We start from the raw sequence: 24,805 nt of genomic DNA on the forward strand, positions 1-24,805 counted from the left end.
TTCTCTTCCTCTGGACTCACTCAATCCCACTCTTCCTCTCTGTTTTGTTCCATGGAGAGTAATGACACAGACTAGTGGATAATTTTGTGACCCACTTTGTGCCCTGTCAGGCCTAAAACAGATAGACATTAAGCATGCATGCGTAAGCAATAACCCGGTGAAAGCTTTGTGCATATTATATTAGCAAATGTGCCCCTACAACATAACCTAATACAACACAGCTGAAACAAATAGTGGTCTGTATGTAGGCATATACATTTATACAATATGGCAAGAAAAAAAAACATGGCGATTAGAGTTTAGGAGTGCACCTTCTTAGACAACTTTTATGTCTCAGGTGATTTTAGATTTTCTGCTTTTTGAAGGTTACATTAAAACTGATTTTTGCTGACTATTTTCAAAATGCCTTTAAGTGTGTAGATTTTAATGATTTGTAAAAGTTAATAGAGAAATCAAACTTTTGTAGCCTATACTACTTTTTTGGAGTTTGAAAAGTGCATTTTAAAATACTTCAAAGTTGAAAAATGCACACACAGAAATTTGTTTTGCTATGAAAAAAAAATGAAAATGAAAAAAAAAAAATATATAAAAAAATATATATATTTATGTTTTAATAATTTTAATACCCTACTTTTAGAAGTAGGATTATGATGAGCCCAATCCAATTTTTATTGTTAGCTTAGTCCAGACAACCTGTCACATCCATAAAACCAAGTAAAGGTGAACTAATTCTATAATGTTAATGCAATATTTATGTCTTTCATTTCCTCTCTAAGTGCACGTCATTTCAATGGATCTGGAACAGGGAAATGCATTGTGATATCCATTAGAAGCTTCCGCTACTATTGTAAATCTTTTCAGTCATGCTATCTGTATGCAAACAATGCAAAAACTTCGAAGCAGTGTAGCTTAAACAATTTGTATTACAAAACCTCCGAATGACTCAAAAAAAAAAAAAAAACTTTATCATTTCCCCCTTCCGATGAGAGCAGCGCTTTTGTGTTGATTTCCCGAGCTCGTACTGGGTGTGTCCGCTCTGTCAATCAAGACTTACTCAATCCGCAAGCCCCGCCCCTTCTGCTCTCAGCTCCAGCACACGCACTGTCAACTCACCCGCTCAACTTTACTCGATCACTGGATTTTACATCACTTTTGGAGTACAAAAACTCACTTTCCCGGTGTGAAACGTTATCGGACCTGCTTCGGAGGACATGGAGGTTTAGGAGGGGTGATTGTCGTTGTAACGAGTAAGATTTGGGCCATATTTCGTGTTTGATGGCTGCTGGGGATGGAGCCCAGCTGCCGGCGACCGTAGCGGCCAGCAGGAGCGTGGAGAAGGCGCTGGAAGAAGCTGCGTCCAGCGGAGCGCTCATCCTCTCCAACCGCAAACTAAAAGAGTTCCCCCGCACCTCCAAGAACTATGACCTGTCCGACATTACACACGCAGGTAAGACTTTAATAAAGCGGTCAGGGGGGGATCAGTGAAGGGGGGGAGGGAATGTATCAGTACATTTAATGTCCTTTGTTTGAGTGTCTTCTTCACCTGCGCCCCTTCTGCAGGGGTGCACGAGCACCACCACCATCATCATCACGCCCGACCCAGAAAAAGCGGATCTTTCACTTTTTATGCTCTGTGTAGGAAGCCGATCATCTGATAAATTCGTTTCAGTACTCGCTTTCGCTTCCAAAGAACTTGACCACTGCCCATGCAGCAGTTTATTGTGTTTGGGTTTTTAAGTCAGGTTGTTGTGTTTGAGACTGGTGTGTTTGCTTTAGAAATTGAAGACATCTGCGCTGTGCTTCTCTTCCTGTTGTTGAGGTGGAAACTACACTCGGGCTGAGCCATCTTACCACTGACACACTTTAAAACTTCACATTTGATCGCAGTGCAGTGAAAACCCAGCGGAATAGTGATCCAAAATGTTATTGTTGTAGTCAGCTCATTTGAGTGCACTCTCATTGGTAGGGAGCTTCATCTTGCCAGCAGCACTAATATGACCATCTGCTCCTCTCTCATACATACACAAAGTGTGAATAAAGCGGTATTTGAGCCTACAAACCCCCACACGCACATGTTCTGATGTAGAGTTGTTGCAGTGTATTTACTATTTAGTTGGGACTAAGCACAGACAATATCTGCTGCATGTGGCATTTCATTTTCCTTTTACTGTCATTTCAGTTCTTGAACCTCTTTTTGTAACTTTTTGACCCACATCTGGTGTTATTGACAAGCTAGAAAATAGATTCTGCTGTAAAATTCCCTTAAATGCATTTGCTTTTTAGTTTTGATAAACAGTACTAAAACTACAAGACCTTCCATTAGGTTTGCACGATATATCAAAATTATCGAAAAATTGCAAATGTACATCGCAATAACTGCATGATTGTAACACTCCAAAAGATAACAAAAAGTCCAAGTTTTAGGTCGACACAGACAGCTGAGAGTAGACTGGACACTTGAGTTTGCATACGTGTGACATGTTTAATAATAGCCTATTAAATGCAATAAGCGAAGTATCCACGCACGCATAAAGCCTCCTCGGACAGCGTGTGCTCCAGGCTTCAGTTCTCATCCACAGTTTAGGCTATATGGCCAAATACACACAAAATTATGTCAAAATGTCTGTCTTAGTGAGTATTCATAAACACAGTCAATTATGTCTTAAGTGGACTAAACAGTTGAGAAAGAAAGCACGCATGTAACAATATATTGGATCCATGCAGCTCTTAAAGTGACTGCAGCCTAATAAACCTGCTTGTGTGCTTAATGTTAAAGGGTTAGTTCACCCAAAAATGAAAATTCTGTCAGTAATTACTCACCCTCATGTTGTTCCAACCCCGTAAGACTTTCGTTCATCTTCGAACACAAATTAAGATATTTTTGATGAAATCTGAGTGCTGGATCACTCCTCCACAGGCTTATGGACACTATAACTTGCTGGCCCAGAAAATGTATTAAATACATCGTTAATATAGTCCAAGTGACTCCAGTGGCTCAGTCTTAAGTTTATAAAGCGACGAGAATACTTTTTGTCCGCAAAAACAAACAAAAATAACGACTTTATTCCACTTTTCATTTCCTTCTCTCTGGGCCTCGAGTCTTTTCACGTAGTGTAATAGCATAGCGCGTCTGTGTTGCACGTCACCACGTAGGCTCACTATTGGGCGACGCTGGTCATGTGTGTGATACGTGGTGACGTGCAACACAGACGCGCTACGCTATTACACTACAAGTTATAGTGTCCATAAGCCTGTGGAGGAGTGATCCAGCATTCAGATTTCATCAAAAATATCTTAATTTGTGTTCCGAAGATAAACGAAAGTCTTACGGGGTTGGAACAACATGAGGGTGAGTAATTACTGACAGAATTTTCATTTTTGGGTGAACTAACCCTTTAATCAAACAACAAAAGACTAAGAGAAAATCACTCACTGCTCTTAAATGAATAGTTTTTGAAGCTTTAATAATAATCAGTATTTAATTCATACAGAGAAGACTAAGCAGTGTTTTATTTTTACATTTGATTATTCAATTTCTGTTGTTAAATAAACCTAATGTAGGCATACCTGAAACCCTAAACCCCTTGGTTAACACTAAAATGATACTTGCTTTTTATGTAATGCTACAGTAAAACACTGCTGTTCACTTTCAGAAGTTGCTTTATTCTCACAAAAAGAATGTAAAATGTCATTTATATCATTTTCAGTTTTGAAATATATTTAAATATAATCTCAATTTATTTTATACACTTAAAGCATTATCGTATCGCATATTGAATATCGTGTTATCAAGTTACCTTAAATCATATTTTTCTGTGATTTCATGTGAATATTCTGGTATTTATATACTGATTATGTAATCATCAATTAAACACATTTATTAAGATTATCACAACCCAGTAAAGTATTCCAGTTTATTGTATTGTTCAGATTTTTTGTGTAGAGTATTCACTGTAACTGAACATCCCTTTTTTATGTGCACATGTGCAAATCAAGGTCATTCTGTTTGATATTAGAAAAAGACTGTTATAAAAAGCTGAGCTACTGAAACACATTTTTTGAGCAATGAGAAGGCCTGCTTTTATTTGTAATTCATTGTGCTGTGGAATGCCATTGTTAAGGACATGAATGAGAATTGTTCTTCAGAGGTCATTAAATTAAATTCAGCATAATAAATGACAAGAACAAGCCTCTGCAGTAGCAAATGAAGGCACATGTATGTTAATTTTGAATATGCAGATAACAAGGCCTTAGCCAAAAAAAATACTTTAATCTGAAAATGATGTGCAAAATGGTAATTGAGAAGAACACATTCAGATTAGTAGTCAGTTCATTTACGTTGGCCTATTGTTCCCACGGTCCCACCTCATAATCTTGAATATTTGGTGACATCATAGAGAAGAAGTATTAATTATTAGGAATCTTTTTCAGAATATTGACTTAGGCTATATTGATACCACTGAAGTAATCTCAGATGCTGACAATAGTTCAGTATGTCAAAACCCTCTTTTGGGTTTAGATGGTCTAATCTCTCATTTTTCTGTGGAAGCTTTTTCACATCAATTTTCTGCATGGATAAGTATGTTGCCTTGGAAACCGTACTGTACATCTGACTCTCAGAAACCCAAGCCACAGTTTGGGATCAGTCCGAGGATGTGGAACAGTTTAAGAGAACTAGGCCTGAAAATGCCATATTGTATAAATGCTAGAAATCCAAGCATAGTTCCAGTGTTTAAAAAAATCATGCCATAATAATCATGTTCCATAGACACACCTACTGTAAAGGTGGAGAATGATTACTAGGTGTTGCTCATATATTACTGGTTGCAGTTGCAATGTGTATTTTAAGTGTGCTTGAATGTAGGAGGAAGATGATAGTGTCTGTTTTGCTAAGAGACCTATTGAAGCAAAGATTGATGCGCCTTGGTTTGTTCTTAGTCTACACACACTTTCTCTCCTGAAGAACGCTCTCCAATATAGAGTAACTTCCCCTCAGGAAGGTCAAGGGTTCAGTCTTGCCGGAGGTCCAGTTCGGCAAATCCCAGTCTCATCAATCCACAGAGACCCCTTAAACTCATTCTACGCTCATTCAATTCAAGTTTATTTGTATAGAGAATAGTGATGATATGATTACAATTTTAGGTTAATATTTGAAAGTTTTGTGTGTCAATCCAAAGTTGCATCATTTGAAATCTTCACAATTGTCGGCGTTGCCTGAAGACATTGCAAAGTATGCAAACTGGAGCAGGCACAAGCTAAAATTACTCCGGGACTCATAACCTGGGTAATAATACAGCCACTGTTGACTTATATCTCCACAACAATAACACAAGCTAGACTGTGTCTCAGCACTATAGGGTTGAAATGACGTCCCAGACTGTGTTTCTTTTCACCGTCCCAGAGAAATGAAATAAATTCAGTTATTTAAAAGAGGTGTTGAAAGATGGATGTAGAGAACGCTTTAGATAAGAGTTCATGAAAACAAAAGGACCACCGTAGAAGCAGCTTTGGGAGGAAAATGCTCTCTGGACATGGGCACCAAGAGGAACCTCCAGATGAAATCACAGTCAATGTGTTTTTGTGTGTGCGTAGATGAAAATATTTGTTTCCATCCGGCTCCCACACACTTGTGAGCATGCCTGGGGCATGAATGTTGTGTAGCCCGCAACACAGTGTCTCATTCAGAGGCACACTCACTCCATACCACAACTAAGCCTCACAGCAGCTGAGAAAGAGGGGAGGGAGCGAGGCCTTTTCTTGATAAAACAGGCTCGTGGGCTGCTCCCATTGTCGTGATATTCCCGAAATAGGGTCCCTCCTCTTTCCCCCCAACTGGAGTCCCATTCGGCAACACCCCTCCTCCTTGTCTGAGGCAGGCTCTTCTCTCCCACTTGCTCTCCCCATTTCCCCATCTCTTTCTTTTTTCTTGGTCGGGTGAAGATTTCCTTTTATCCAGGTCATCGTAGAAGGTCTTGAATTTGGGGTCGTTTGGATGATTTTCAAAAGATTTTCTAGAGATGACCAATATTATATTCTACAAGACACTCTCCTCATGGCTTATTTCCATTGATCTGTTATCCCCCATTAGTAATGTTTCCTGTCCAATATTAGCCTGTAGGCATAGCCGTGTCTGTGGTAGTGAAAGTCTAGACTGTCTGGATATTGGCCTAATAATGGTTTAGTTTTTTGGCATACATTCAGAGTTGCATTTAACTCTCTGGTCCCTATTTTAACGATCTAAGCGCATGGTCTAAAGTGCACGGCGCAAGTGCACTTAGGGCGTGTCCGAATGCACTTTTGCTAGTTTAATGACGGGAAAAATGGTCGGCACGCCCGTCGCATGGTCTAAAAGGGTTGTCCCTATTCTAGGGCTGGGCGGTATATCGAGTTACGATACATCGATATCTTTTTTTTAAACGATATGGAATGAGGCAATACCGTTTGAGATGTGGTGCTTTCCTCAGTGCTTAACATACATTTCACAGGTATATTCTCCATCTGTGAATGTTAGAAAGTCAAACAAATACGTCCATTTCACTGTCAGGAGAGGACTAGCCTTCTGCAAGTGAATCTCCGCTAAAATTCAAGCTTCCGTGAATGAGCGCCGCCGCGCGGATGCGCTTCAAACAGACGGGGCACAATAGAATAGTAGCGCAATAATTTTGACTAAATATTGCACATAAAATAATACTAAAATATTAGCAATATGGCCATATATGTTGTTGGAGACAATAAATGTGCCATAATTATTATTTTTTTTAACCTACAAGTATATTTTTATGAAAGTGACCATTATAATAATGGGGTATACAAATGCAGGCTAATATTAGTTTGTGCTTTTGTTTTTATTTTCATTATTAGTTTAGCCTTTAGTCAATTTAAAAACAAAAGCATTATTTTTGTTTTTAGGTTATAATGTTACAATGTTAGAATGTAATGTGATTTTAACCACCTTTTTGCACATTACATGCACTAGGCTATATTTGTTTCCATATCCTTCAATATCAACATTGTTTGTTGGATATCATTGGGCAGCATGTGAAATATATATTTTTTTAAATAAATACAGATTTTCTTTATCCAAATGGAAAAACGTAGAAAATAATGAGGTATATATTGTAGGCCTATATCGCCATTTAACCAAAAAATACCGAGATATGATTTTTTGTCCATATCTCCCAGGCCTACCCTATTCTCTTGAGTAATGGGTGTGTTTTGGGCGTTACATGCAATAAACCAATCAGAGTCTCATCTCCCATTCCCATTCCCTTCATCTCCCATTCCCAGTTGCGCTCACGCCATGGCGGATTCGCTATTTACGTGACGGAATTTGCGAGCGGAAAGACTGAACGCTTCTCCAGAGAGCAAATGGATCTGCTCGAGCGTGAGGTTAAAGCTTGCAAGCAGACCATGTACGGGACAAGCCAGATTCCACCATATCTTTATGTACACAATAATAATCTTTTACATTGTAACACAATAATACATCTTTTATTTTTTATTTTTGTGTGCTGTTGCATGTCCCTGTGTAATAAGCAGTGTACGTGCGTTGTGCACCCGCCTATAGGTGCATATTACTAACGCGCTCTTTAAATAACAAAAAAAAAGATTGCGCCATTGACTTTAGACCAGGTTTCAGTTGGTCATTGGCACAGTCTATCTGTTGCCTCAAAATAGCAACACGCCAACAATGCGCCTGAACACACTTCGTTTTCAGACCATCACACCCATGGGCGCAAATGCATTTGCTATTTAAACAACGTGGCTCAGGACGTGAAAAAAACTGCGTTGGGCTGAAACTAGCAAAAAACACTTGTCGCGCAAGGCGCCACATTGCGCCAACTGTATGATAGGGCCCTCTGTGTTGCAGTTTTGCCTTTTGATTCAGTGGCCTGTTTGTTCAATAAGTGTAACAAACAATCAAACAAATTCCCTAATAGTGGCCAGCATTCATTAGAAACTTCTAGACATTCTTTTGTAAAAAATAATATAGTTTTTGTGATTTATAGTTAAATTTTATGGTAAAATTATTCGTGTTCATAGGCCTCATGGCTCACTACGCGATATAAGACATGACCAAATAAATGAACACTCTTTGAAGTTACGAAGAAGCGAAGAACTCTAAACATAATAACTATAAAGTTGTAATAATCATTGTAATTCTAAAAGAGTAGCAAAGTCCACGTCACAGCTATAAACAATAACAACACAAAGGAACGATATCATTGGTTTCGCTTTCATATTGTTTTTTTCCCAGCTGAAGAATAATAAAAACATTGACAGCCAGTCAGAATCTGTCCAAATTATGCGCAATTATTGTCGCCAGTCAGAATCTGTCGCAATATGCATAATTACAAATTATTTCTATAATAAATAATCTCTGAGTATTATTAAATACATCAGTCGTGTATACATATATATGTGTGGGTTTATATTGTGTTCTATAAGCTATACTTTTCGTTTCACATGTAAAAGCTGCATATTTTTATTATTTATTTATTGTTGTTGGTAGGGGTGGTAGTAGGGATGGTGGTATTGGTATTGATATTATAAAACCATTTGTATTCTTTTTTTAATCTGGGTCGGGCGACTATTCTGGGTGCTGTCGGTGGGTATGACTAGCACGTCCTGTCGGCATATTCATTAGTAACTCAGTTCATGGATTTACTGGCCTCTCATTTTTTTACCGCCTTTGCCCCAATTCCAGGCTTCTGATATGCAAAATAAATGTGTTGGACGGATATCTGGGCTGGATGTGGTGTCTCTGGCTAGGGAGCTAACCAGTACACGCTAGGGTCCAAGCCATAGATCACCAAAAAAAAAAATACAAATAAAATAAAATAAATAAATAAATAATTGGGACTTCGGTCCTGTCAGGTCACAACCAGACTAGGTGAGCCGGGTCTGGAGGTGCCTGTAATGGTGCCATAGCATATTCTGCAGAGGAAGACTCAACGAAACATAGAAGCTTAACTGCTGGGGTTGGGTGTCACTGATGGTGGTGGTGGGAGGGGCCAGGTGGATCGGTGAATCTGAGGGAGGTGTCTTTGTTGGGGGGGGTCTGTTGTTTGTGCTCACTGGCAGTAGCAGAGTGGCCCCCAGGCCTAGAGAATAACGTGTATCTACAATGATTGTATTGAATGGCCTAAAATATGGTATTAGTATTATTATTGTAATTACAGTACTGCCACTACTACTACCCCTACTATTATTATCACGAATATGAGTGTTACCATTACTACCACTACTATTGCTACTACTATTATTATTTTTGTTCTAATTATTATTATTATTATTAATATTATTATTATTAATAGTAGTATGAATACTACTTTTACCACAAACTCTGTCACAATTATTATGATCTCTTAAAATTGCCTCTATCTATATCACTAAAATATCTCATTGCTTAAACTTACCAATGTACCTGCATACTTCACTATATTGATATTTATATTTAGTTGTTTTCTTTTCTTTTCTTTTCTTTCTCTCCTTTTTTTTTTTTTTTTTTTTTTTTTTTTTTTTTTTTGGGTGTTATGTATGTTCCTCTCTCTTCTGTATGTGTATATATGACATTGATCTTTTACCTTGTATAAGCTACAATGTTTTAACTTGCAATATAAAAAAAAAAAAAAAAAAAAAAAAAGAATCTGTCCAAATTTAAAGGGATAGTTCACCCAAAAAATTAATTTTCTGTCATCATTCACTCACCTTTATGTAGAGATGCACTGGTTGACTCTGGTTTGTTTTATTTTGACTGATCTCTGTTTTGGACGTGCACACAAACTGCATTACAATAATTTCAAAATGTCAAATGTGTGGAAATATTACTAAGTCTGTAAACAGGACGTTAACACAGGCCAGAGACAGAATACGGATGCAAAGAGCACAGACGCACCAGCAGAGCTAATACTGTACTAGGCACAGCAAGCTGACTGTCCGCAATGCTCAAAATATTGGGAAAAAATATAAATATTGAATTGGGGGTGGGGGTTTATATGATTGTTCTGAAGGAAGCTGACTGTGATCAGAAATGTTTTGATGGCATTAGCTGCACGATTCTGGATAAATTGAATTTTTTGTTTGTTTCAAGAGCGCCAAGTTACTTTCAAAAGGTGATTTGCTCTATTTTGACATCAGCTCTATAGACATCAGTGTTCATATCCAAACTATAAACTTTTATTCCAGTACTTGTGTGATAATTTGGATATTTGTAACATGGAAATAATCACACTGTGTGTTTGAAAAGACTGTTTGTGAAGCTGTTTCATACCTAGATAGCCTTCTTCTCTAGGTCAGCGACAGCACCAATGCAGATTTAAATGTTCCGGTATGATTCTGTCAAAGGTTTAAGAGACAGCCAAATCGTTGTCATTTAGGAAGGAGATTGTGTGGCTGTTTGAATAGGGAAAAAATGTTTTATCGATTAATCATACAGCTCTACTCTTAAAGGGATAGTTCACCCAAAAATTCAAATTCTATCATCATTTACTCACCATCAATTTACTCCAAACCTGTATGAATTTATTTCTTCTGCTGAACACAAAAGACATTTAGAAAAATATAGGTACCAAACAGTTGATGGGCCCCATTGACTTCAATAGTATTGGAAAAAAAGCAGTTTCATCAAGACATTGTAAAAGTAATCCATATGAATTGAGGGGTTTTAGACCATTAGTTCACCCAAAAATGAAAATGATCCCATATTCTCCATCAAACCATCCTGGGTGTATAATATGACATTCTTCTTTCAGCTAAACACAATTGGAGTTATATTAAAAAATATCCTGGCTCTTCCAAGCTTTATAATGGCAGTGAATGGTACCTTGGTTTTTGAAGCCCAAAAAAGCACATCCATTCATCATAACAGTTATCCATACGGCTCGGGGGGTTAATAAAGGCCTTCTAAAGCGAAGCGATGAATCTTTGTAAAAAAATATCCATATTTATAACTTTATAAACTATAATTATATAATATAATGTTATTTTTTATTGTTGTTGTTAAATATGTTGGGTGTGTTTTAAAAATTGGAATCTGAGTCTGTAATAAAAGTTTGATTGATATAATTAATAAAAGGCTTTCGGTGGCGGCCATAGTTTTCCGGCTTTCGAGTTCCGGCTGAAGAGTGACCTCTGACCCGACACATGACGTAGGATGTCATGTATCGTATAGTAAACTTAGGTTAGAGTAGACGCCTCTCGCGGTTCAAACAAACAGGGCTGGGCAACAAACTGAAGCTCCTCCGACATTTCTCTTAAAAAAATTGTCGTTTCAGACTTCTAATTCGTGACTGGTGTTTTGTTTTGCTCTATCCTCTGCGCTTCCGCGTTCGTCATTACGTCATGCTTCGGGTCAGAGGTCACTCTTCCACCGGAGCTAGACTCACGTACATAAGCCAGTGATTATAGTTTATAAAGTTATAAATATGGATATTTTTCTTAGAAAAATGCATCGCTTCGCTTCAGATGGCCTTTATTAACCCCCCGGAGCTGTATGGAGCACTTTTATAATGGATGGAGGTGATTTTTTTTTGTGCTTCAAAATCTTCTCACTCCCATTATAAAGCATGGAAGAGCCAGGATATAACTCCGATAGTGTTTGACTGAAAGAAGAAAGTCATACCTAGAATGGCTTGAGGGAGAGTAAATCATGGGATTTTTTTGGTGAACTATCCCTTTAAGACTCATTAGTCTAGATAGCCTAATCACACTGGGTTCAGTGAACACTGACCTTCTTATTTTATTGTATTTCATTTTTATTTTATACAATTTTTAATCATTTAAAAACAACTTCTGTGCTCTGTGGGTGATATGAGTTTAGAGAGACATGAGGGTGGTTAGATGATAGAATTGGAGCAAATTATCTGCGGAAGATGAGAGTTGATTTGACTAAACAAATTTAGACAGGAATTCATGATTTTTCCTTTAGTCTTTTAGACAAACGCCTTTTTTTTTACCTATAACAGTCATGCAGCTTGCTTATAAAAGATAAAACTACATTTTTGAAAGTTGCATTAAAAATCCATTTTACTTAGAAATATGAAAGGGCACTTTCCCGATGAGTCTGCATGGGTGGTCATTTTTCCAGATAAAGTGTTAAGTGGCGTTGTTTCTTCCTTTTTTTTTCTTTTGGTTATGTACTTACTTTTTAGGACTAAAACAGTTTGAAGCATCCAGTCCACACCCACACATTCATGTCATAAACTGACAACCAGGAAGTAAAAATGACACGGACTGCCTTACATACACAGTGACACAATGACCATTCAATAGGAAAGTTGACGTCTGCAACTTATTCATGCGGCTTATGCAACAAATCAGCACAATATAGATGCAACAAAATCTTTTCACATTTGTTGTTAGCAAAACATCTAAAAAAAACCTAGTGAGCTGCCTACATAGGCTACATCTTTTTGGTCATATGATGTTTAAAAAAATCTCTTGTGTTTTTTATAGGTCATTCAGATAGACCCTGGTGCTTGAAACTGAAATCGTTTCCGGCTGTGTTCGGATGTGGTCAACCTTTACTGATAAATATTGAACATGAGGTCATATTTTGCCTAAGCAAACAAGCCTCTCAGATTCAGGGTTGGAGAGGATTTATTATGAATTCAGCTCTGCTAGGCACAAGCTTAAGTTTGTGTTGGTTTTATGTCATTATCTTTTGAGTGTTTGCCAGCTGTGTTTTGAAAGAGTGTGTGCTTCCTTTATGTGCCAGCTTTTGGAGACTCTGTTTGCATGAGTATGTGCGTGGTCATTCACGTTTGCAGTGCATTATGTGAAAAATGCACATAACTCTCCATAAGTGAGAACAGGAGTGTGTCTACTCTGCATCACCAGCTGTGTGAGAGAGTCAACACGAACCATGTTGCACAGTGTTGTTCTGTTTCCCCTTGCAGTTGCATTTCCACCACACACAGCCAGCGGATGTGGGCTCCCCGACTTCAACTTCTGCTTCTCCTCAGCGACAAACTCTCAGCTCAACTCCCTCCCTCTCTGTCACTCTCTTCCTCTTCCTCTCCTTTCACTCACACTATTAAAGCACAACAGATGGTCAGAAGGTCTCGAATCTCGAGAGAGGAGCACAGCTAGAAACCCTTGGCTTATAATTGCTATGGCTTCTTTTAACGGATAGTAGCCTATCAGTTATAACGTAAAACAAGACGGAAGGATGTTTCGCTGTCACTCATTAAAACTGAAATCACACAGATGCTGTATTATCATGCTCTCTCTTTCTGCAGCAGAAACAGTTACAGATTTTATAGGAAGTCTTCTCAGATTTATTCCCATTCCAGATTTATTCCTTGTAGAGTTGTAGAGCTATTTTTAATGAACTTGTCTACACTTTTCTGGATTAGTTGTGTTTGGATGGCTGGCACTTTCTGCTGTTATTGTATGAACCTGTATGCTTTGTTTACTCAGCTGTAATAAGGATTGAGTGTGTTGTGAAATTAATGCATTCGGGCAATTCCGCGCAAAACTGTCACATCCATAACACCAACACAATGCCATGGTATTTAGTTGGCGTTATGGATGTGACATTTTTGCGTGGAATTGCCCATTCGCAGTATTGAAGTTTTGTATGTCTCAAATGGACTTGGATTTGGATGTAAATTGGCAAATACTTAAGAGTCTATGACGGATCATTAATTATTGCTGTGATTATTATGTTTTGAGCATGTATGTTTGGTAACAGTTCTTCTAACCCTAACTAATGGAGTGTGTAGCTTTTTATTTCTTAAACAACCATGTTGGAAGACACATCATGGCCATATTCCAGGATGTCAATGTAAAGATTCATCAGGCTTAATCTGTGAAAGAATGGTTGGGAGGGAGCATGAAGAATTATTTTCACTCATGATACTGGGAGTGCTGTTGCCTTGGTCCTCTTAGATCTGAGCTCTGCCTTCGATATGGTTGATCATTCAACCCTTATTTTTCGATTGAAGAATTTAGGCATTCATGGCACCGTTTTAAATTGGTTTCAGTCTTTTTTAATTAATAGAACATTCTCTGTATGCATTGAAAATTGCACTTCCTCAGCAGCACATCTTTCCTGCGGTGTACCACAGGGGTCCATTCTAGCTCCGATATTATTCTCTCTTTATCTGTTACCATTGGGTTGTATTTTTTCTAAACACGGAGTGTCATTTCATTTATATGCCGACGACACCCAACTGTACTTTCCATTTAAACAAAACAACTCAAGCTCTCTAGAAGTCCTTCTTGCATGTTTTCAGGAAGTGAAGCTATGGCTTACACAAATTTTTTTAGCTCTTAATGAAAACAAAACTGAAGTAATATTGTTTGGACCAAATGATCGCTATGACTCCGGTACTTTAGATCTTGATGAGTTAAATCCTCATGTTACTTCATCAGCAAAAAATCTAGGTTTCCTGTTCGATTCAGGCCTTAAGTTTGATCAACAAATTAATTCTGTTGTTAAATCCTGTTTCTTTCAGTTACGGCGTCTTGCAAAAGTAAAATCTTTTCTCTCTTCTAAGAATTTCGAAATAGTCATTCATGCGTTTATCACCTCACGACTAGAATATTGTAATTCACTTTATTTTGGAGCTAACCAATCATCAATTGGGCGCCTTCAATTAGTACAAAATGCTGCCGCCAGGCTGTTGACTGGTTGTCGAAAGTTCGATCACATTACGCCTATCCTAACCTCTCTAAATTGGATACCAGTCAGAAAGAGAATAGAGTTCAAAATTTTAATTTTTGTTTTTAAATCATTACACGGCCTAGCACCGGGGTACCTATCGGACCTAATACACTACCACAACCCACCCAGGTCACTTAGGTCTAGTAACCTTGGATTGCTCTCTGTACGTCGATCAAGACTGAAACATCGAGGTGACCGAGCCTTTGAAATAGCAGGCCCCAAATTATGGAATAGCCTACCATTATCAATTAGATTAGAGTCGTCAGTTGCCACTTTCAAATCAAAGCTTAAAAGACACTTTCTTAATGCTGATCCTTAATCTACTTTCTTAACCTGTAATTGTATTATATTCAATGCTTGTAATCATATTGACTGCTCTTGCAATTTTACTATATCCTCCTTGTATTGATTGTTTTGTCCTGTTCAGCACTTTGGTCAACCATGGGTTGTTTTTAAATGTGCTCTACAAATAAATAATGAATGAATGAATGAATGAATTGGCACCTCTGAATCCAGACCTTAAATTCATTGAAAGTCTTTGGGATGTGCTGGAGTAGACTTTACAGAGTGCTCGAGATCTTGACCTAAAAATCCATCAAGAGATGTATAGAATAATTTTAAAGCTTGTAGTATAAATGAGCTGAATCAATGCTGCTTTGTGCGTGTGTGTGTTGCTGAACACACAACTGTTGGGAAAAATGAGAAAACATTGTCCAGGTGTAAATGTTTGTTGAACGTTCTCTGAACCATGCCATGCTCCATTCAAACACATTCAGCACACAATCTGAGCTAACATCAACCACAAGTGCACATGGGGAGATATCTCACTGCACACATAGACGTATTTAATGAACACAAAGTTCGTTACGTGTCTCAATATCTGATGATCTGAATTCTGCTCCTCCCCTTTAGTTTCCACATAATCATACTCGATAGGATATGAAAATTCAAATCTGATTGAGATTCAACTGTTTGATGAACACCAGCCCTTGATAAGTTATGTAACGTAAAACGTGTCCAGATGGCAGAATCACCATCTCCCTTTAGGCTTTAGAGAGGCTCCGGGGGTGATTACTGTGTGTGTGTGTGTGTGTGTGTGTGTGTGTGTGTGTGTGTGTGTGTGTGTGTGTGTGTGTGTGTGTGTGTGTGTGTGTGTGTGTGTGTGTGCGCGCTCAATCACACCAGACCTCTGGTGTAGATTATCTAGAGGGAGAACATTGAGGATTATCACACTGACAGTGTTGGTTGATTGTTTTTAGTGAGTTTGGCCAAAGCTGTAAAGTGTGAGTTGTACTTGTCCATGCAAAACTCCACAATACGAGGGTGTTTGTTTGCCAGGGACTTGCCTTGTGGTCGCTGAGGTGTTCGGAGTGGGATTTTACTGTCCTGTTGTGCGGTTGCTACAGTGTTTTGGGTGGTTGCTAGGAGAGACATTCATGATTTATTGATTTAATTTCAGCACAAATAGGCATTTTTTATTGTACAATTTTCAACTGAATATACAGATTTATAGTAAACATGGCCGGCATAGTTCAGGTATATTTGTTTAAATGAAAATGAAAATGTAGCCTATGGTTTTTGAGTACTTCACATGCATGCTGTGGTATTAACACCAAGGATTAATCAATTAGTTGATTGTCAATTTAAATGACAAATGAATATTAAAAGTTCAGAAATGTTGACATCTTTAATACAGTAGATTCTCTGGACTCGAGTTTCGCTTTCAATGTGTCTGGATTTTTTTCAAAAACATTTTTACAGTTGTGATGGTCAACCAGGATGGCTCTCGATTTGATCAGTTTAACTCTTAAGGTGCCATCACATTTATCATTGTTCTGCTTTTTTTTTTTTTTACAGCAAATCTAGTAATTTCAATAGAAATCCACGTGATCAGAAATTTCGCATGAAAATGTTAATGAAAATGATTTTGTTAATGTGATGGCACATTTAGGATTATGGGTTTGTTAAAATCAAATGTAAAATTTGAGCTATAGCAATGTGATACTTGCCTTAGCAAATTGACCATGTTTGCATTGCATTGCCTTTGTTTTGACACCTGATGATTTGGTTGTTATGGTAACGGAACACATCCGCTAGCCTCCTCTTGGTTGTGTGAGGTGGATTTCACCGCACTGTCACTTCTACAGTCTTTTGTAACCGATACGAGCTCCTGGCGTATAGAGCTGAGACTTCAAGCGTCTTGAGTCACCGTTGAAACACCTCCACAGCAATGAGATCAAGGACTCAGAAAAAACACAACATAATCTGATTACACCATGAGACATGCTTCCACCTTCACAAACCTGCCCATTAAACCTCTTTGTTGTATGCTAGTTTCTGTTTATGGTTTAGCAACAGATCCTTGAGTTTTCTGGTGTTGATACAACGTTTTCTTCCAGTACAACTTTACCTGCCAGCTTGGAAAGTTTGCATAGATGCTGGTATACACACACAGCAAAAATGGCATAATAGTTGTATTCTTTGAGTGATGAAGTTCTGAGCATTTTACACCTCTCAAATTTGTTACATTAAAATGGTCAACTCCTTTGTCTTGCTGAGACTAATTTCACAACTTTTTATGCACCTCAAAACACACAATTACAAAATATTTTCACACTTTTTGCATAGTTTGACAAAATTACAGCTTGACCAAAATTTTTAACATTATGATAAGTGATATTTACCTTTGTGTTCTTCAGACATCACGTCTCATAATCTGTGCTGTTTTAGTATTATTTATACTATTATACATGAATATTTTAAATTAATAATTTTTGTATTTTAATTTCTCATTTTAATAATTTTTTTTATTTTATGTGCTTTTGTCAGTTTAATTAATTTGTAATATTTAGCTTTATTTTTTATTTCAGTTATAGTTTTAGTACACTTACTTAAATTTTAATTTGTTTTATTTCACTTAGTTGCCAATGCAACATTTTAGTATTTCTAAGTATGAATAGTTTTAAATTTAACTATTTTATTTCATTTGTTGTTGTTGTTGTTGTTGTTGTTGTTGTTGTTGTTGTTGTTGTTGTTGTTGTTGTTGTTGTTGTTTTTAATTTCAGCTTTATTTCAGTTATTAATTTTTTTAAATAGTTTTAGTTAATTGTAACGAGTACACCAATTTTAGAATATAAATTATGGGCTGAGTTGATGAAAATTGAGACCGCAACAGTGGGACAGTCATCCGTTTTGAAAATTAGTTTTTACGCAATAAAAATTCAAATGATTTGTTTAGATTTAAAATGTAATAATTCAGAAGTAATATCAGTGCTGCTGCTCCCTTAATGTCACTAGACGACATAATAGATCATACGAATTTAAATGGGATCCTTCGCACTGGTAACTCAAGCATTTGGTTGTTTCTATTGCAGAGAACCTGATCACCAATGATTTACTCATTTAGCTCTAAAGTAAGACACTTAACCCCGTATGGCTACAGATGAACTGCATTCTGGTCATTTAACTGCTTGTCAGTTTAGAAGGTGTCTGTTAAATAGCAAGTAAACATGTGGATGTTTAATTAGGATCTTCATAAAACTGTTATTGAGAGAGGTAGAAAAATCATTAGGTTTGAACACAAAAGGCTCTCACCGCACTGGTAGAGTTGTGTGGGATAACTTGGGAGGCCCCCTAAATGTTTGGACGGTTAAATCCATTGGCTTGACCTTTTGTGGCCTTCATCGACGTTCAAAGACAAAGATAACACTGTAGTCAAAGTGCTGGGCCGTTGACCGTCGATTAAACAGGATGCACACAGAACTCTCTGTTCATTCAGACCGTTTGAAGACAACGTCCCATAGACTCCATAAGTGAAGTGATAATGTCGGTGGGGGTTTTACTGTTGTAATTGGCAATACTTCACACAGAAGAAATTGGACACTCCCTAACCAAGAGTTTTCTAAAGCATCACTAATACTGTTGATTATATTTAGGATGAATGGAGGATGAGATTTTGAAGCCCAAAAAAGTGCATCCATCCACCATAAAAGTGCTCCACACAGCCACAGGGGGTTAATAAAGGCCTTCTGAAGAGAAGCGATGCTTTTGTGTAAGAAAAATATCCATTTTTAAAACGTTATGAACTAAAATAGCTAGCTTCCGGCAGACGGCCGTACGCATCGATTTACGGTGAAAGAGTAACCCTTGACCTGGCGCATTGACGAAAGCGGAAGAGCAGAGGATAGAGCAAAACACCGGGCATGAATTAGAAGTCTAAAACAAGAATTTTTAAAGAGAAATGTCGGAGGATTTCAATATAAGACCAGAGGAGCTTGAGTTTGTTGTCCAGGCCTATTTGTTTGAACCGTGAGAGGCGTCTTAGCTTACGCTACTCCTACATCGAGTCAAGTGTTACTCTTTTGGTGCAAGTCGACTTGCGTAGGTCGTCTGCTGGAAGCTAGTTATTTTAGTTTTTAAAGTTTTTAAAGTTTTAAATATGTATATTTTTCTTACACAAACGCATTGCTTCACTTCAGAAGGCCTTTATTAACCCCACAGAGCTGTGTGGAACACTTTTATGATAGATTGATGCACTTTTTTGGGCTTCAAAATCTCATCCTCCATTCACTGCCATTATAAAGCTGGGAAGAGCCAGGACATTTTTTAATAAAACTCGATTGTGTTCTTCTGAAATTAGAAAGGCATATACACCTAGGACGGCTTGAGAGTGAGTAAATCATAGGGTAATTTTCATTTTAACTATCTTTAAATTAAGTACAATCAACTTGGATGTTTAAGTCATTTCAACTTAAATTACATGAAACTCACTTTAAAAAAATGTGTTGAATTTTGTATAACTTATAAAAAAAAGTTGAAAATTGCTTAATTTATATGAATGAGTTAAAGCTATGTAAAAACATATGTTGTCATAACTTATTGATCATATCATTTTTTACAGTGTAGGGTTGGGAATCAACCGGTTTCAGAACCAGTTAAAAAAAAACTGAACAAAATCAAACAAAGGACAACTCTTCTGATTATTCTTTTCACTCCTCTATCAGAAATCTTGCGAGGAGCACCTGGTCGAGGTAGGGCTGGGCGATATATCGCATGAGTTTGTTATGCACATCTCGTCAGTAAAGCCGGTTCCTTGATTAGTAGTAAATCGCCATCACCTGCTTTCAGATGCGCATAACAATCTCATGCGATATATCGCCCAGCCCTAGGTCGAGGCAAATTTATGGTGAAATGATTGTCTTTCCACTTCCGTATTATGGCCCCAAAAGTGCTCACTGGACCATTCAGAAGCTTAGAATGGCGCCTATAACCAATGCCATCATTATGTTTTGCAACAATTAGCTTGCGAAGGTCTTGGGACAGCTCTTTGCTTTTACCCATCATGAGATGTGTCTTGTGTGACACCTTGGCAATGAGACCTTTTTGTAGGCCATCATTTGGGACTGAACCAGCTGTTATTAATTTCCACTGACAGAGGGCTGGATTGCTTTTTAATTACTGTAAGTTTTCAGCAGTTGTATTGGCTTTCAATGCCTTTTTTGCGCCTCCCTTTCTTCATGTGTTCAATATTTTTTCCCTGTGTCATTTCACATTATTACACATAACTTAATTTCTGAACTTATTTTTGTTTGTTTCTTTGTATGTATGGCTTACTTGGGTTGTTCCCAACATCTGGTGAAAATTTCATGTCAAAAGCACCTTTGGAAATATATTTACTGAGAAAAATGATGACGTGTTCCATACTTATTTCCCCCGCTGTATATATATGTAAATAATTATTATAATCATGTTTTTTTTATATAACTTTTAAACCAAGAACCATTATTGTTAGTATTATGTGTACTACATGCAGATCATTTAAACAAAACATGGTAGGCTATGATGTTATATAGTTAGAATTCATTATTTGGCATTTCCCTAAAAGTGCTTAAAGACTTGTTTATAAGACTTGTTTATTGAACCATTAAAATGGAAGTGGAATCAAAACTCACACCACTTACGTTTTCCTTAGAAAACTACAAGTCTTTTAAAATGAGTCTCTCAGAGAAAATCAACAGAAACTTGCTAATGCTCTAGTTCTCTGAAGAAACTCTTGACTGCCATTAATGCTGTTGTTTTGAAATGAATACTGTTGGACCTTGACATTTGCTAAAAGCTTGTACAAATCAGGCCTGTCCTGTTGGATTGTGGAGTTGTATATGATTCCATCACTGATATGTTAGAGCCTTTGGAGACTGAGGTCTGAAAATAAACCTCAGTTTTATGGTGCAGCAAGAAATAATGAAAAGGACGTGGCACACATTGGTATTTTGATCGATTCGGTCAGTGCACTTAGCTCTCTAAAGTGCTTGTGAGGTCAAATAATCAGCTTTTTTTCTGACCGTAAATTCACTGATGTGCTTAAGTAGTGCTCGTGTGCCGAACACACACACACACACACACACACACACACACACACACACTTAGCCTATGTGTTGCCTCCAGTGGTGCTCTGTTGAATGTGTCGAGTCATTCTGGCCCGCGTGTTTTTGTTCCGTCACCCCCTCGGCTCAGGCCGGTATTCATGCTTTCACTGCTATTGTCATGCTGCTGTTACTCATTCACTCTCCCCTTTCAAGATTTGCCCTCCTCTCCCCTCTCGGTCTCTCCCCTCCCTTTCTCTCTCTCATTTTTTTTCTCTGCCCCCATCTCAAGTCAAGTCAAGTCATGGCACAGTTTATTGTTGTTCCTGCTTCAGAGGAAGAGAAGGAATGAAATGCTGTTTCTCTAGTGGCTCTGGTGCAAACTTTTGAAGGTGAAATGTGCACTTTTTCTCATTATGTTATCATCCATAATTCACTCATAAATGAAAATTGTGATTATTTTTTCACTCTCATGTTTTTCTAAACCTATGACTTAAAGTAGAATGTCCAAGCTATTTTTGTCCGTACAAAGGAAATTAAAGGGAACTCTCTTACTCCAAAAGTAGTATATCCAGTCAGAGCTGATTGAGGTGACCTGAGTTTCAGTCCTTGTCCTTTCTGATCCCGTTCTCCTTCTCTCTTTCTCACTTCACTTTCTGTCAGCTCTCTGTGTTGTATAAATAAGAGCAAAAACAAAACAGAAATAAATCTTAAAAGGTAGACAGTACATCCAACTTTGGCTCTATTTTCCATGTCTTCTGAATCCTTTCAATTAGTTAAGGTGAGGAAAAGGCTTACATTTAAGTCTAAATTTATTAAAAGTATACCCCATATCCATATGTCTCAAATGATTTGGTCCTTGTGGTCAATTCAAAACATTGTTGCAGACATGGGAAAACTCTGAAAACAGATTTTTGATGTCATCTGTCTGTTATGATTATGGTGTGTTTGAAGTGTGAATTTAAAGTTTGTATTGCTACAGTGGAGGGGAAGATTTTAAACTTAAATTTCAATCTTTGGCTCGCATAAAGCTATCGTATACCTCCCAAAGCCACTGTTTAGTGCAATATCTTTTAAATTCACTTCTATTTATTAATATTATCCATAATACTTTAAAGAATAAAAATATGAAAGTATAAATACACAGTACAGTAAACACACACAGATTATGAACATATTTAATTTTAAGGGTGCCATTTTAGATTTCAGGCCTTTTGTCATTTCAGATTTCAGGCTAATATGTCAAGTCAAGTCAAGTCATCTTCATTTATATAGCGCTTTTAACAGTGTAAATTGTTTCAAAGCAGCTTTACAGAGATAAACTTATAATTTAAGGTAACAGAGAATGTTTTGGCTTTATAGCGGTTCTTTAATAAAGTTATTTTCCAGCTAAAGTTAGTTTTGATTGATTCACTTCCGTCGCAACGATCATTTGTTATTACATTAGGGGCCGCTAAGACGACACCGTTCTCTCTACACAGACTTTAAACGCGAACCTGTGAGAAACGCTGATGGCGGTCACATGCGCATTAAGAATTGGTTCTATAGTTATGTGCGTTAGCATATATGTGCGCAAGTTTGGAAATCCCTACAGACCAAGCCTAAACAAAGTACTGAGCTTTCCTTATAAATTTTGATACAGAATTTTATTTTATTTTATCACTTCGGGGTAGGTACGCGTAACGAAATTCCCGAAAACGCTTTACCTGGAGTGGTAAAGGGATCCTCCATAGGGAGAGACTAGTTGGCACTTCAGCACTGCGTTGGATCGGGTTCAGGCGAGGGTCCTTCGTCAGATCTGGATACGGCCTGGATCCGGCAGGCTGCGGGAAAACCTCGGGATAAACAAAGACACTAAAATTAGTGTAGATGCCATTCTTCTTATGATGTAACGAGTACATCAGGATTTATGGGAAGTGTTCCCGGTTCCATCTGACCTAATCTATGCAGCCTAACATTGAATTATAGAAGTCTATAATGTGTTATGTGAATGCTAGGTCAAAGAAATGTGTCTTTAATCTTGCTTTGAACTGACAGAGTGTGTCTGCTTCCCAGACAATGTTAGGAAGACTGTTCCAAAGTTTTGGCGCTAAATAGGAAAATGATCTACTGCCAGCAGTTGATTTTGATATTCTAGGTATTATCAACTGGCCGGAATTTTGAGATCACAATAGACGTGAAGGACTATAATGTGTTAAGAGCTCGCTCAAGTACTGCGGAGCTAAACCATTTAGTGCTTTGTAAGTAATCAGCAATATTTTAAAATTTATACAATGTTTAATAGGGAGCCAATGTTGACAGAACCGGGCTAATATGGTCATACTTCCTGGTTCTGGTAAGAACTCGAGCTGCTGCGTTTTGGACTAGCTGTAGTTTGTTTATTGAGCATGCAGGGCAACCACCCAGCTGAGCATTACAATAATGTGTGCCCTCAATAGGCATTTTTACAGAGCCGCACTGAAGTGAGCTCCACGAAAGACTCCTACCCAACAGTCAAAGCGGCATTACGTCACGAAAGTGTGGACTCTGAGGAAAAATGCGAGGGCTTAGGGTGCCATTTGGGACATTAGGGTTCTATTTTGGAGTTTGACAGTAACCAATCAATTTTGTTGTATGGAAAAGAAGTAAAATCTTATGCGAAATTCACAATTGCCTACATTCCTATTGAAATTCCAGGCATTCCTAACAATGATAAATGTGAGTGCATCTTAAGAGTAGGTTGACCTTCCACTGTGTGTAAACACTGTAGCGATTTAAAAATCTTTTACATATGATGCTAATTTAATTTTGTGAGTTTGGTATGGGACCACTTGTTTGTCCGAACAATGGAATAGAGTGGGAGTGTTCTGGAAACCTGTTTGGGAAATGGTGCTGAAATGACAGGACAGACATTAAAGGGGTGGTATAATGCCCCTTTCACAAGATGTAAAATAAGTCTCTGATGTCCCCAGAGTGTGTATGTGAAGTTTAAGCTCAAAATACCCCACAGATATTTTTATATAACATGTTAAAGTTGTCACTTTTTGAGGGTGAGCAAAAACGCACCGGTTTTGTGTCTGTTCCTTTAAATGCAAATGAGCTGCTGCTCCCGGCACCGAGGGCGGAGCTACAACAGCTTGTTTCCTTTTACCTCACACAGACATGCACTGGAGATTTCAAAAACCTTTAGCCTTTTATGTTCAAACCGAAGTCAGAAAGATGGAGAGACTCAAGAAGAAGTGACAACATAACATTTCTGATTGGTTAGTTGGTGAATTTATGTAGCTTATGTGGTTATCTTCTAGTCATTGGTTAGCATATTCTGTCTTGATAATCTATAAATCGTGTTCCGGGGGCGGGGTTTATGTAAATTTTAGGGTTGGTGATGATGTCAATAACCCAGGAGGAATGTTGTGTAGTCCCTACCAGCCGTTTGTTGTAGTCCTTAAAAAGCGATTTCTTTAAAAGCAAATATCTCCCTTTGCTTTGAACTTTGATCATTGTAACTTTGCAGATGTTGTTTATGCTCAATCAGCAACATTACTCACTATCTAAAGTTAGAAAAGTCAAATCATATTCAACCACTCCTTTAATAATAAATGTAAATGCAGCATAAATGCATGTTTTGTTCGGATAAAAGTGAGTCAGTGCCTGACGCATTAGGTCTAGTCAGTGTGTTGAAACAAACACAGCGTCATGTTTCAGTTAATCCCAGGGATGACTAGCTCCTGGCAGCAGGTACGAACGAAGAGGAAAAAATCTTAGCATGGCACCTTCACAGAGACCTTCAAAC

At 37.7% G+C, this 24,805-nt stretch overlaps 1 protein-coding gene across 2 annotated transcripts in view; it reads left to right on the forward strand.

Moving 5' to 3' along the window:
* Positions 1 to 1,033: 1,033 nt before the first annotated feature.
* The window catches only part of lrch4 (leucine-rich repeats and calponin homology (CH) domain containing 4), a 48,741-nt gene continuing 24,969 nt past the window's right edge, over positions 1,034 to 24,805 (forward strand). For both annotated transcript variants that reach the window (XM_079866770.1, XM_079866769.1), the window contains exon 1: positions 1,034 to 1,447. In XM_079866770.1, the coding sequence (XP_079722896.1) occupies positions 1,276 to 1,447 (172 nt within the window). In that variant the 5' untranslated portion in view covers positions 1,034 to 1,275. The remainder of the gene's footprint in view (positions 1,448 to 24,805) is intronic.

The sequence above is a fragment of the Squalius cephalus genome, assembly GCF_949319135.1.
Source record: "Squalius cephalus genome assembly, chromosome: 3".
NCBI lineage: Eukaryota > Metazoa > Chordata > Actinopteri > Cypriniformes > Leuciscidae > Squalius > Squalius cephalus.